Raw genomic sequence first — 12,539 nt, 5'->3', positions numbered from 1 at the left:
TTGTGATGAAATGAATGATGATGTCTCATGTCTATCTCTTCAAGTTCTTGAATACATACTGCTCGCGCATAAAAGCTGTTATTATCGCTAATATATAAATGTCTTTTGCCGAGATCTCACACGTCAGAGGATGGGGAAATTTGGAAACAACGTATGGTGCCTACGTACCCCGAGTCCTGTGCCTAATACTACCACTGGAGAGTCTCCCCGAAATCCGAACCCGAATCCAATAGAACTCGTAGGGCCCCAGGGCTGTTCAAATGCCAAGAAGGAAGCCATAATCTCCAAAGAAAACAAACCAGCCGCAACCCTTCTCCGGTGTGCTCTCGAACTGCCTTATCATTTCCCCGAACCCCCCCCCTGTATAGAAAGGGCTCTTTTCTTGCGAATATCGTGCATAATCTTCACCCCATCCTCCTTACAAGCCCCAGCTGCCTTAGCCCTCTTCCTCTCCTCCTTCTCATACCGTTTCTGTATATGCCGCTGATCCCTCTCCTCCCTTTCCGCCCTCATTCTAACCCTCTTCTCAGCCCTCCTCCTCTCATCAGCAACCTCCAACCCACCCCTCTCAGCCTCACGCCTCAACACCTCAACCTCCTCATCAAGTAGAACCCACGGCACGGAAAGGACTTCGACCAAAAACCGAAGTCTCTCATCGACAAACTGCATCTCGGAATTCGTGTCATGCACGAGCGTGAATCGCTCCAGATTCACCTGCATCGTTGACCGGAATCGATTCACCGTGCCTTTGACTTTGACCGTGGTCCCTGGGACTAGTTTTGATATGTCGATTATTGTCCTGTCTGTGGCGGATACATGCACGATCTGGTTCATGGCTAGGAGATCGGGCGGTTCTTCCGCTGAGGGATCAGGGTCTGCGGTCGCTGGTGGCTTCGTTGGAAGATTGAATGAGGCCGTGCTGGCTGCGGTCGGATATGATGAGACTCGGACCTGCGCGATATTCTCTGTTGTGATTTTTTCCTTTGGATCCGCTTGTAAAATTACAATGTCGACCGTGGAGCCGCTGCTGTCGTCTATGGTGAGGATCGTTCGCCGGGTGATTTCAATCCTGGCTACGATTACGCCTACCACGCTGATGAAGGTGATTGGGTGGTTCTTGTAGAAGAATAGGCTTTGGCCTGTGGGGTTTTGTTAGTTATTATGTTCAAGTTCGTCGTGTTTAGGTAGTATTTTGCAGAATGAATAGAAGCGATCTATATGTAATCAGGAGTAGGGAAGAGAAGAGAAACGTATGTATCTCGCGGCGTAGAGCGGGGCAAAGCAGGGCAAAGCAGGGCAAAGCAACCCGAACGGATGAAGAGAAGCATTTCACCCCAGATGTAAGGAAATGAGATCGACGATAGAACGACAATAGCAGAATACTTGAAGAGAAAGAAGAGTAGTCCTACCTTTGAAACCTTCCGGTCTATGAAGCTTGTGCACATCTGCCAGCGCCATTTTCACCCAGGCGAAGTGTGTTGGGGACGCCTTGAAGCAGAATGCGGGATAGAAGGTAGGGTCCGCATCGTCGTGTTTCTCCATGAGGTCATTTTCTCGTTGAAGGTATCGTTAGAAGTGCTGTGATCACTTTAAGGTGACCAGATATGTTGGAGATTGTCGTTGAATCGATAAGTGGAGCGGTCACGTGTCTTCAATTTGACGTGTCTATGGGAACAATGTTATTGTTCTGCAAGACGGGACGAGAAAAATAAACGGACATTTGAGGTACCGATTGGAAGTGTCGGATTTTATAGTATGCTTGGAGGCAATCGTTGGAGAACTTGTTGTATTGTCACGCCAAGGTCTGTAGGAGAGTATGCTATCTAACAACACCGTTGACCAGGCCACTCCTATGAAAGTGCTCGCGATGAATTACAATCGGCTACTATCTACCTCGGCATTTCTAAGCGCAAGTACTAGTACCATAACTTGTTAGACCTGTTCCATTTCGATGCTGACAAGTAGAATGCTGACATTGTCATTTTTTATTATTTTCATTCAATAAAGAATCGTCTCATTCTCCATCATCCTCTTTTTCGGGTTGCGAGGTATTTGCGCCTGTCTCTGTCTCTCCTCTTCACTAATATCATCAACATTTGTCCCCATCTTCCCCAAAGCAGACTTGACCTCCTCCTCCGGATTCTCATGCCCAGCCACAGCGACCGATAAGATCTCCTTCTCCAAACCAGGGACATGCTCCCATTCAATCCCCGCAGCCGAAAGCATCTTACACCCCTCAGACTCTCCAACAAAAGTCGTAGGCTCCTTCACACCGAAATAGACCTTGTGAATTCCCTCCCCGGCCACCGTCCCGAGTCCTGGTAATCCGCTGCACGCACGGCGCATTCCCAGACAGTCTCTTCCCACATGGCTCCATGCTGACGTACATGACGAGCTTTCGGCCCGACTCAACAGGCAGTACTTCGGCCACTTGCTCTTCTGCAACTTTATTGACAGAGGCATAGTTCGCAAAGCAGCACTGCTCGGCGTGGGTGTTTCCGGCTAATTCCATGGTATAGCCCGTGGAAAGAATGCGGTCGTCTGAGTAGGTGGAGTCACCATCTTTTCGAGAGAGGAGGATTGCGCCCACGCGGAAGTTTGTCGGTCGGGGAGGGGACTGTTCGGCGAGAGAGATGCATTTCTGCATGTAGGTGGTGTGCGGGGAGGTGGTTGTCATTGTGGGGGTTGGGAGGAGGTTCAATTGGTGGCGAGGATCACGGAGAAGATGCGCAAAATAGGGCGGATTATAGAATTTGAGCTAGTTGGTATTCGACCTGATAATGATAGAGTAGTAAGTAACTCTAATATAAGAGTCAACAGACGAGGGTCCAGCTTTGAAGATGTGATGTCACATTGAAAGCGGTCTGGGCTGCAGAATGACGGAATGGCAGGCGCGTCGGAGATCGCGACCCGCGCCGGTCAATTTTTACTGGAAACATTGGACTGGAGATATAAGACTGTCACCATAAATCCTCTTTTGTCGCATCTTGGTCACTTCAAATTAATCACGCAAATTTCAACATGGCCAAAGGAGCCAAGTCTGACAATGTCGATGACCAACCACCCTCGGTCGAGGAAGATCTCTACCAAATTCTCGGCGTCGACTCAACAGCAACACCAGACGCAATCAAGACTGCATACAAGAAGAATGCCCTGAGGCACCATCCAGGTGAGTGCCCATTACACCGTCTGCCAGATATAAGTGGTGATTGAACAAGAACTAATTCACCGTGCTATATAGACAAGGTGAGCGAAGATGCTCGCGACGAAGCAAATGCCAAATTCCAGAAAATCGCCCTCGCCTATGCCGTCCTCTCCGACCAACGGCGTCGCAACATGTACGATCGCACAGGCAACACGCAGGAAGTACTCGGTGAAGATGGCGACTTTGACTGGTTGGACTTTTACCGCGAACAACTCTCCGCCATGCTCGACACGCGCGCCGTCTCCGATTTCCAAAAGAAATATCAAGGCTCTGACGAAGAGAAGAAGGACTTGCTGGAGGCATACGAGACTAATGAGGGTGACCTTGACGGGATTTATGAGTCGGTGATGCTTTCCAACGTCTTGGATGACGACGAGCGCTTCCGGGGTATCATCGATGAGGCCATTGCCGCGGGTGAAGTGGAGAAATATGACAACTACACTGAAGAGTCGGAGGCAAAACGCGATCGACGGGTCAAGCGTGCGAAGAAGGAGGCCAAGGAGGCGGAAAAGATGTCAAAGAAGATCGAGAATGATAAAAAGAAGAAGGCCGCGAAGACCTCCAAGGGCTCGGCTGGAGGTGAGGATGATCTATTGGCTTTGATCAGCAAGCGTCAACAACAACGTGGCCAGGGATTCCTCGCGCATCTGGAGGAGAAGTATGCGCAGCCCCATGGGAAGAAACGTGGACCACCCGATGAGCCATCGGAGGAGGCATTCGCTGCCGTTGGAGCTCGCAAGTCGAAAGATGCAAAGACAAAGGCGAAGAAGTCCAAGGCATAGTTTTGTATGATCTTGTTTTCTCATTTAGCGTTTGTTTTCTAGCCGCAATGGACAGTATTGAAGGTAGTGTAAACAAGATTCCCCAGTATTTACCCTCTATACCCAGTTGTATGGTCCATCGCGGCTACCTTAATATGAAGCGCTGTCCTGCACCTTATCAACTTCAACCTTCAAACATCCCTGCAGTCCTGGACCGATTCTCCTATCGAAGTCAGTACTATTAAGGTGCCAGTGGCGATCAGGTTCCACATTCCATCCGCTCAGCCTCCTCGTTGGTTCCCGTCACTTTCTCCACAGCAACCCGGCCGGAGGCGGTACCGCACGCGATGTCGTACCACTCTGGTCGCATCTCCCCTAAGCTCCCTGAGACTTCGTCGCAGGAGCTCATACAATCCTCAGCATCTCGTGCTGCCTCACCGCCGCTTCCCTCGCTTACTCAAGACCCTAAACCTCCGGGTATTGGCCGCACTGTCCAGAATCTGCTGAGCTCCAGCACCCCGCAGTCTGCAAGGAGTGTTGGCGGGGTTGCTTCGTCATCACGAAGACCAAATCGCAGCTCGGCCGGACCTCTCAAATCTTCACCTTTACGAAACATCTCTCTCGCTACTAGTATGACATCCGCCCCTAGCTCCCCGGAGCGGCATGCGGCTGACGCCGAAGATCCGTCTCACAAGTCATCGGACCAAAGGGAAAAGACACAAGGCCGAAAGGGCATGGCGGCAATGATGTCGGGATTGGAGTCAAAGCTATTCCCACGCAGCTTTTCTCGCGGTAGAGATTCAAGTCATGGATCGAGTCGGCGTGGTTCATCTCTTGATTCTAGATCGCCGCGTTTCAGTCGATCCGTTTCCCCGGGTGCTCGCCAATTCGATTCGGCGAAGCCAACACTGGCCGACACAGAAAAGGGGAGAGCGATAATGCACGATGCTCATAACCAGTCGGACGAAGCTTTGGGCAATACGAAGAGATCAAGTGTCCTTCCGAATTATGTCAAACCGACCGAACACGAGGAATCGGGCGAGCGTCTTGCCAAAGACGTCTTCGACCGCGATAAGAATATCATTGAGAGCAGCGAGGACGATGGTGACGATTCATCCAGTGATGATGAACATATTGAGGGACGAGGTCGTAAGAAAAAGGGCTCTGATATCACTAGAATCACCCCCAGTGACTTCAATAAAGCTAGAGAGGACAAAACCACATCCTCCGAAGAAGGTGCGTGTTCAAAAAGCGATGTACAGTTCGACCCAATGCAGAGCGTGCTAACATTTAATGTAGCAAAACCAATCAACAAACACAACATTCCGGGCATGGACAAGAAGCCTAAAAAGTCCGCCCTCAAAACCGTTATCCACCCTCGAACCAGCTATGATATTCCGACCCCATACGCACAATCCGCTGCTGGCACCCCGTACGGCTCAGAGGACGAGGCCGAAAAAGAGGATGTTCATCGTGCCCAGAAACTTAGCATTTCCATGTCCGCCATTGACAATCGCGTTCCAAACCGATCGATACGAACGATAATTCGGGGAAACTATGCAAGCCTGCAGGAGGAGGCTGATGGCGGCCGTCGGCGTCAACGAAAGTATCTCGTCGCGACCGACCTGAGCGAGGAATCGGTATATGCTTTGGAATGGACCATCGGTACTGTTCTGAGGGAGGGCGACACGATGTACGCCATCTACACCATACACGAGGACGGGAATCCATCCTCTGTACAAATTGGAGAAGGAGCGAAGGCTATTCAAGATGCGGCAGTGGTTGTTGGCTCACAGACCAGGGAGGTTTCTCAAAACCGCACAATCCTTGGCCGGCTGGGACCTGTAGCTGCCAGCAAGACGAGCTCGACCGATTCTCGGGTATCCTCAATCACGGAAACAGAGCGCGTACGGGCCGTCGAGGCAGTATCGCAAACCTGCGTGAAGCTTCTCCGCAAGACTCTCCTACAGGTTCGGATTGCCGTGGAAGTGATTCATTGCAAGAGCCCTAAACTCATGATCACCGAGGCTGTGAGTTGATACTCCGTGAAATGTTTTTTTCTGCTTAAAAGGGCCCCAAGCTAATCCTATCTCTAGATCGACGAACTTGAACCAACTATGGTGATCGTTGGTGCTCGTGGCCAAAGTGCCTTGAAAGGGTATGCATTACCATCCTCCAGCAATATATGATAAAATGGCTACTGACTTGTGATTACAGAGTTCTTCTGGGTTCATTCTCTAACTACCTACTTCAACACTCCTCCGTCCCTGTTATGGTCGCTCGTCGCAAACTCAAGCGACACAAAAACATAAATGCGAATTTGCGCCTCTCCAACAATCTCCGAACACCGAAGAGTCTTACACAAGCAAAAGTGGACTAAATTCTACCAACACCTTTGACACCATTTGACGTTCCCTTGGCTGCTGAAGCTTTACTTGGTCCGCCAATCATCCACTGATAGCATCGTCTTATATTATGGAACATGGGTACCATTTGGCATTCTTAGACTATTGCTGCTTCATGCCCCCTATCTCGATACCCCGAACTTATGAATTACGGATGTTTATTAAAATTAGAATATGAGGACTGCGAAATAAACGACATAAATGGCACCTGTAACTTTGGAGAGTAGTATTAATATTTTGGTTGTCCGATCACAAAGTGATTATCATGATGTTATGCTAATTTTTCGTTCAAGTCGGTCGTGAGGAGATAGTACTTGTGCTGGTGCCGGCAGCTGCCGTCGGCTTCCTGTAGGCTAAGAGAGACAATAATAAAATATATGTAGGATACACAGGTAGAAGAGTGGTTGGTCCGCCGGTTCAACGAGATTCGGATCTGAGACATTTTCTGTGGGCTTCGAAAAACACGACCTACCTAAGTAATTAATAAGATTCGGATTATAGGTGTAAAACTTTCTCAAAGGTTCGACCTTCCTCATATCTAGGCACTAGACAAGATTAGAGTTGAACCATCTAGCCTTGAAAAATTAAATTTATGTAAACCTACACTATAGGTCTTGGCGGGGCTAATATAGTCCCGTTTGGCGCTGCGCAGAAAATGACTGGTTTCTACTTTTAATTGACATAGCAGGTTGCCACATCATAACCACTGGTTCTGACAGACATGATCAAGAGTTATTGCCCGAAATTCTATATCCAATTGTATTCATTTATGTGCATATCTTCACTCTCCGAAATCTTTGCCTCGTAAGTATGTAGTAGTATTTAGATCTTGTTTCTCAGCGGCTTCTCGGTCAGGAAGCATTGCAAGTTACTCGCAATCAAATCCGCCGAGCCCACAGGTCTTCCACCCGCAGCATGGGGCGAGATAACCACATTAGGCGCCTTCCACAGGCGGCTCGATTCAGGCAGGGGTTCAGTCTGGAACACATCAAGAGCAGCACCAGCCAGCTCACCCTTCTCTAGCGCATCCACCAAAGCATCCTCATCAACCGAGACACCACGTCCCACATTCACAAGCCAAGCATGCTTAGGAAGTAACTTCAGTCTCTCAGCATTCAACACATTCTGCGTCGCGGCCGAGCCAGGCAAAATCATGACCAAGGCATCTGTTTGCGGCAGAAGCTCCGCAAGTTTATCCTCACCATAGACCTCGACGCCATTACGCACGCCCGCACTGCGAGCAATACCCTTCACCTCAGCGCCCAGGAGAGTCAAGTGCGGGGCCAGAGTCTTCGCAATACTGCCAAAGCCCCAGATCAGCACGCGAGAACCGCGCAATGTGGTGAAATCGCTGCGCGGGAATGATCCGCCCAGATGTTGCGGCCACTTGGATTGGAGCTGGTAGTCGCGCATCTCGAAGAAGCGGCGCGCGCCGCAGAGGAGAAGGCCGAGGGCGTGCTCAGCGACGGGGTGGTCGTGCAGACCGACGCCGGTGGTGATGATGATCTTGGAAGCGTCGAATCCGGCACCTAGGACGTCGTTGGGGCCGGCGGCGAGCGATTGGATCCATTTGAGGTTCTTTAGGCGCTTGGCGGCATCCTTGAGGTTTTCCGGCGCGTTGGACCAGGTTATGAGGACGTCGGCGTCAACGTGCTCTTCGGGAATGGGAGACTTGACATCATAAGGGTGCAGCGAGACGAAGCCCTTGAGACTTTGGAGGTCGAGACCCGGGACTGAGGTTGGGTAGAGAAGCTTCATGATGATGATTATGGTGTGGAGATTGAAAAAGAGGAGAGAGAGAGACAAGGAAGGAAGAGATAAAACCAAGGCGTCACTGAGATAGGAATCCCCCACCATTCAAGTACGGGGAAATAATCCCCCGCGGATACCCCACTGTGATCGGATGAAGACCGACGGGAAATGAAGGAGAATGAGGGAGAATGAGGGGATCTCTGCCGGTACCTCCGAGGCCGGAAACCCATCCCTTTTGAACAGTCGTGCACTAAATTATTCCTAAATTATTCCGCTTATTTATAATTCTCAATCTATTGGTTTTATTCCTTTCTTTTCTCTATTATCTTGTTGATTTCTTCTTCGAAATTATGGTGATATCTTCAATAGTCATGGTGGACTCCATCCCACTGTCGGTTATTGAAAGTGGCACCCCCACGCTAATTAGAGTTGCCATAGTTCTTGACGAGTCTCAATGCGATAGAAGCAGTTTCCTTTCTCGCAAATATGTATAGTTGGACGATCAGAGCATTGTGATTTTCTCAAGATAAGATTTTCTCATGCTGCGACCGATCCTAAACATGCTCATCAACTGCGAGTGAATCTATAGGACTTTTTGGCCGTCAGGTGATTCCTATTTCCGGGGATTCTACTGCTCAAAGACGTTTTTGTCATTACCTCTTTGTTACTACCAAGGAGGTAGAATTCACTCGAAGCCTTGTCGCCGTGGGAAATCAACGGTAGACTGAGACTCGTTGGCTTCCACTGCATCTAGGGATACAACTGTTGAGGATTTGGGGATCTACTTTTCCCTTGTAGAAAATCTCGTTCCCTCCATTGTGAATCTTCTCACCTACTTTGGATCTTTGACATCAACTACTTTCTGCAACTCAGTTTCCAGGAAGGTTGCCAGTTTCTAGCAACAGTCAGAACAAAGAAAATGATGAACCTTGGAAAGCAAAAGGAGTGAATATTAGAGTCAATACCGCTTTCCCCCCCCCCTTCCCTGCCCTCTTCCTATCATCCCCCTTTAACCATTTCCATTTTGCCGTGGATGTTCGGGCTGCAGTGGCGGGTTTAGTCTGTTCTAGTGGTCAATCTAGCACATACGACCATAGGGTGTGGAGAACAGGGCTTCCCGTCCGCTCAGCCGTACTTAAGCCACACGCCGGCAGGTTAGTAGTATGGTGGGTGACCACATGCGAATCCCTGCTGTTGTATGTTTTTGCTTTTTTCGTGTTTTTCATTTTTTTTTTTTGTTTTCGCATTCTCGTCCTTCTCTCCCCATCCGTACTGTGCTAATTGTCTAGATATCTGGTCGCACCAATACAGATGACTATTTATATTCATCTCATTAAATGAGATTGTAAATCATGTATTTCTGGGCGCACTGGCAGACACAGGAAGACTGTTGGATCTGTCTTTCAGTAAGGAACATTACCCTACTATCCATGATGTTATTCAACTCAAATTGCTATAAGAAACGAAAACACCAATACTATTCAGTCCAAGTTTAGATAACTTTACACTAGTTACTACAGTGAGTATGCTCATATGTCCATGCCTTTGGTCTGCATTTATGACCACCACCCTTTGACCCCTGGTGCCAGATAGAGACCAAAGTACACTTCAATTCGGCTTTGAGCCTTGAATCGAAAGATTTCCCTCTTCCATCGAGTTCAAAGAAGAGGCAAAGTCACAGTCTTTGTCTTTCATTAAAACCCTGCTCTATAATTATCATTCTCTTTCACGACCTCACATTTGAATTCTGGACTGTGACAAAGAATTCTTTTACCATTATAAACCCCGACTCGAGAGCATAGTCGCATTTACATTTTTTTTCTTTTTAACTGAAACCTTTTATACCCCGTCTTAGCTACTTTTTTTTATCGGGTTATACGTACTACGTCAAGAACTTGGATGGTGTTGCTCATGATACTCGAAAATCTTCAAGTCTAGAAACTCAAGATGTCGAAGATCAGGAACTCGATCATCTGGCGCTTATTCGCGCTGCTTCTATGCTGCTCCAAAGTCAGAAGTGACTGGGTGCTCGATGTCACCGCGTGGAAAGATGTACCAGATAATGTAGCTGGCTTTAAGCCCCGATCCAATATGCCAATGGCATTCGATAGCGGTTGGATCATAGACTTCGTCCTCCCAAAACCAGACGCTTCAGACGGAGCGAAAGATAAGGAGTCCCAGAAACCAAAAGGCCCGGAGGCGGTCGCTTTTCATATCGAACAAAACAAGGTCGATTCGGCATCTTCTGCTTGCGGCTCTATCCTTCACGAAATCGGCAATCTTATCCCAATAGCGCTGGAAAATGTCATGAATGGTCTCTATCGTCCCATTAATCCCGCGAAAGAACGCCCGGGATTTTCAACCTATTACATATCTGACAAAGCAAAGAAACTTGGCTCACGATTTGTGGACTTCAATCCATTTACTACGACTCCGGCTGGGGCTGCAAGGACCGATTATGTCAATGAATTCCCTCCCCCTAATGTCGACTCCATATCTATCATCATCAGTGACTACGATTTCAAGCGGATTAGTCTTTCAGCAGTAAGCAGTGTCGAGCCATTGAACTCGGCGAGTCCTTCCAAGCGGACATTGTTTCTCAATCTTGACTGGCTTCGGGAGAGCTGGGAAAGTCCACTCCCTTGGCAAACACCAGCAGTACGACGACGTATACTATTGGAGCTTCTCACGCACGATTTCGCGAACATATACCAATACACAAGGCCTGATTATCTAAATGTCAAGAATAATCAGAACAATCCTCCACCTAAGGCACTCATAGAAGGAATTGCGAAATTCGTGACTCTTCAGGCCGATCTGGCGTGGCAGGGAGTCAAGACACCGGATTTACTTGGAGACCTGCCTGCTGCGTGGGATATGAATTCTGAGCACACGGCGTACTTTTTGCTATGGGTTGAAAACGTGAAGTATGGAAAGGGATCAATTGCCCGTCTGAACGATAAGATCTCAAAAACGTATTACTGGGGAAGAGAGAAAGATCGCTGGCTAATGACTCAGGAGGATAATGGAGCTGGGTTTTGGAATGACCTTTTTGGAATGAACGTCGATTCCCTTTGGGAAGAGTATGTTTCCTACGTCGACAAGGAAGGTTATTTGAGTCCCTTGAAGTGGGCTTCATATTCGATTCAATCAATCACGACATCACCTCAGAATACTTTTAAATGGCTTCGGCGAATCTTCTTTACCATCTGGAGGAAGTTTACCTATTGGAAACGGTTCGCATTTACCGTGCTTCATCTTGTATTCAGGGGCAGCTCCGGCTATATGGCCATGCTCGTTTTGCCGCTTTTTTTCACTGCCATCACCTTGCCTATTTATAAGTTGGCATACGATCGTATTCGCAGGTCGAGACCTAGTGTCGGTGCCCCCATATCGGCATTCTCTGCTGGTGTATCGTTATTGATCTCTGGTTTGTTTCGGGGATGGCATGGTGTGAGGTTACTCGGTTCAGGCATGTGGGTGTGCGTATCTGGGATTTTGTTCATGTTTTGGCACACGGTAGCTGCTTTACTTCGGATTGAACAAAGGTTATATTCGTTCGTATCATGGGCCTTTGATGCTGTCCCCACTTGGTTCGGTCGTCGTTTGGTATCATTGGTCTGGCTCTTTCTGTCCAAGGGAATTTGGTTATGGATTTGGTTATGGATGGGTTCGCTTTGGGCTATTTTCATTATTCTTCTACATACTCCGGCGTCTTTGATCAGAGCAGGCGTGTCCTGGATGATCTCGGTAACATCTGCCAACTCGGAGTTATACTTCCCTGACCCCTCTCTTGAGCCTAGTTCCCCTCTCCCACCTCGCAATGATTCTTATCCATCATCTCCTTCTTCTTCGATGCCTACGCCAACGATCCCTCGAGGTCGACAGATACGTTCTTCCTCTCCACCCTCATCCCCATCTGCTGCACCTTCACCTGTCATCACCCTTCCACCTTCTCCAGGCCCTGACCTTACCACTTCACCCACTGCTTATTACCCTGATCTCCCTATCCCCAGCACAGAGCCCACTTCATGGGACTACGACACCTCTTACCGATCACCGTCTCCTCCGACCGAGATCTTCGTTCTTCAAGACAAAGAGGTACAGATACAAGAGCAGGGGGAAGAGCAGGAGGAAGATGAATACCGGATAGAAGAAATTCTGCGATCACGAAAGTATGGAAAGAAACTGAAATACCGCGTGAAATGGTATGGCAAGCCTGCAGATCAGAAATGGTATGATGCCGGAGATCTTCGATATCAGCCACACATGCTGCAAGATTTTCATGCAGCGAATCCCGATCAGGTCGGGCCTCCGGTGCGACTGTTGGATTGGCTTCATGCTGCTGAGAATGGCGTGGAGCCTCGAACTCATCCTGACGATAATATGGCTCGCAAATAATAGGCTAATCTACTA

General features: G+C 48.6%; 7 protein-coding genes across 7 annotated transcripts; 4 read left to right on the top strand and 3 right to left on the bottom strand.

Moving 5' to 3' along the window:
• Window positions 1-339: 339 nt before the first annotated feature.
• On the bottom strand, window positions 340-1,542 carry N7481_006280 (OB-fold domain-containing protein; the record flags this gene model as incomplete). The annotated part of the gene is made up of 2 exons (XM_057265499.1): window positions 340-1,139; window positions 1,410-1,542. 2 exons carry the CDS (start codon window positions 1,540-1,542, stop codon window positions 340-342), a joined length of 933 nt encoding a protein of 310 aa, XP_057123219.1.
• Window positions 1,543-1,998: 456 nt separating this feature from the next.
• N7481_006279 (putative DRAP deaminase) lies at window positions 1,999-2,677 on the bottom strand (the record flags this gene model as incomplete). Its single annotated transcript, XM_057265498.1, has 2 exons — window positions 1,999-2,329; window positions 2,388-2,677. The coding sequence occupies 2 exons, from the start codon at window positions 2,675-2,677 to the stop codon at window positions 1,999-2,001; spliced, it is 621 nt and encodes a 206-aa protein (XP_057123218.1).
• A 344-nt stretch (window positions 2,678-3,021) lies between these two features.
• N7481_006278 (DnaJ domain protein) lies at window positions 3,022-3,987 on the top strand (the record flags this gene model as incomplete). The annotated part of the gene is made up of 2 exons (XM_057265497.1): window positions 3,022-3,169; window positions 3,242-3,987. The coding sequence occupies 2 exons, from the start codon at window positions 3,022-3,024 to the stop codon at window positions 3,985-3,987; spliced, it is 894 nt and encodes a 297-aa protein (XP_057123217.1).
• Window positions 3,988-4,313: 326 nt separating this feature from the next.
• On the top strand, window positions 4,314-6,005 carry N7481_006277 (universal stress protein family domain protein; the record flags this gene model as incomplete). Its single annotated transcript, XM_057265496.1, has 1 exon — window positions 4,314-6,005. The coding sequence occupies one exon, from the start codon at window positions 4,314-4,316 to the stop codon at window positions 6,003-6,005; it is 1,692 nt and encodes a 563-aa protein (XP_057123216.1).
• A 78-nt stretch (window positions 6,006-6,083) lies between these two features.
• Window positions 6,084-6,346, top strand: N7481_006276 (uncharacterized protein; the record flags this gene model as incomplete). The annotated part of the gene is made up of 2 exons (XM_057265495.1): window positions 6,084-6,124; window positions 6,184-6,346. The coding sequence occupies 2 exons, from the start codon at window positions 6,084-6,086 to the stop codon at window positions 6,344-6,346; spliced, it is 204 nt and encodes a 67-aa protein (XP_057123215.1).
• Window positions 6,347-7,193: 847 nt separating this feature from the next.
• N7481_006275 (phosphoglycerate dehydrogenase) lies at window positions 7,194-8,129 on the bottom strand (the record flags this gene model as incomplete). Its single annotated transcript, XM_057265494.1, has 1 exon — window positions 7,194-8,129. One exon carries the CDS (start codon window positions 8,127-8,129, stop codon window positions 7,194-7,196), a length of 936 nt encoding a protein of 311 aa, XP_057123214.1.
• Window positions 8,130-10,070: 1,941 nt separating this feature from the next.
• On the top strand, window positions 10,071-12,524 carry N7481_006274 (PBSP domain protein; the record flags this gene model as incomplete). The annotated part of the gene is made up of 1 exon (XM_057265493.1): window positions 10,071-12,524. The coding sequence occupies one exon, from the start codon at window positions 10,071-10,073 to the stop codon at window positions 12,522-12,524; it is 2,454 nt and encodes an 817-aa protein (XP_057123213.1).
• Window positions 12,525-12,539: the final 15 nt, after the last annotated feature.

This window comes from Penicillium waksmanii (genome assembly GCF_028829765.1).
Source record: "Penicillium waksmanii strain IBT 27052 chromosome Unknown utg000005l:1.0-5232799.0:1.0-5237142.0, whole genome shotgun sequence".
In the NCBI taxonomy this organism is placed as follows: Eukaryota; Fungi; Ascomycota; class Eurotiomycetes; order Eurotiales; family Aspergillaceae; genus Penicillium; species Penicillium waksmanii.
Note: the sequence above shows the minus strand (reverse complement) of the source record. Positions and strands in the feature narration are given on the sequence as shown.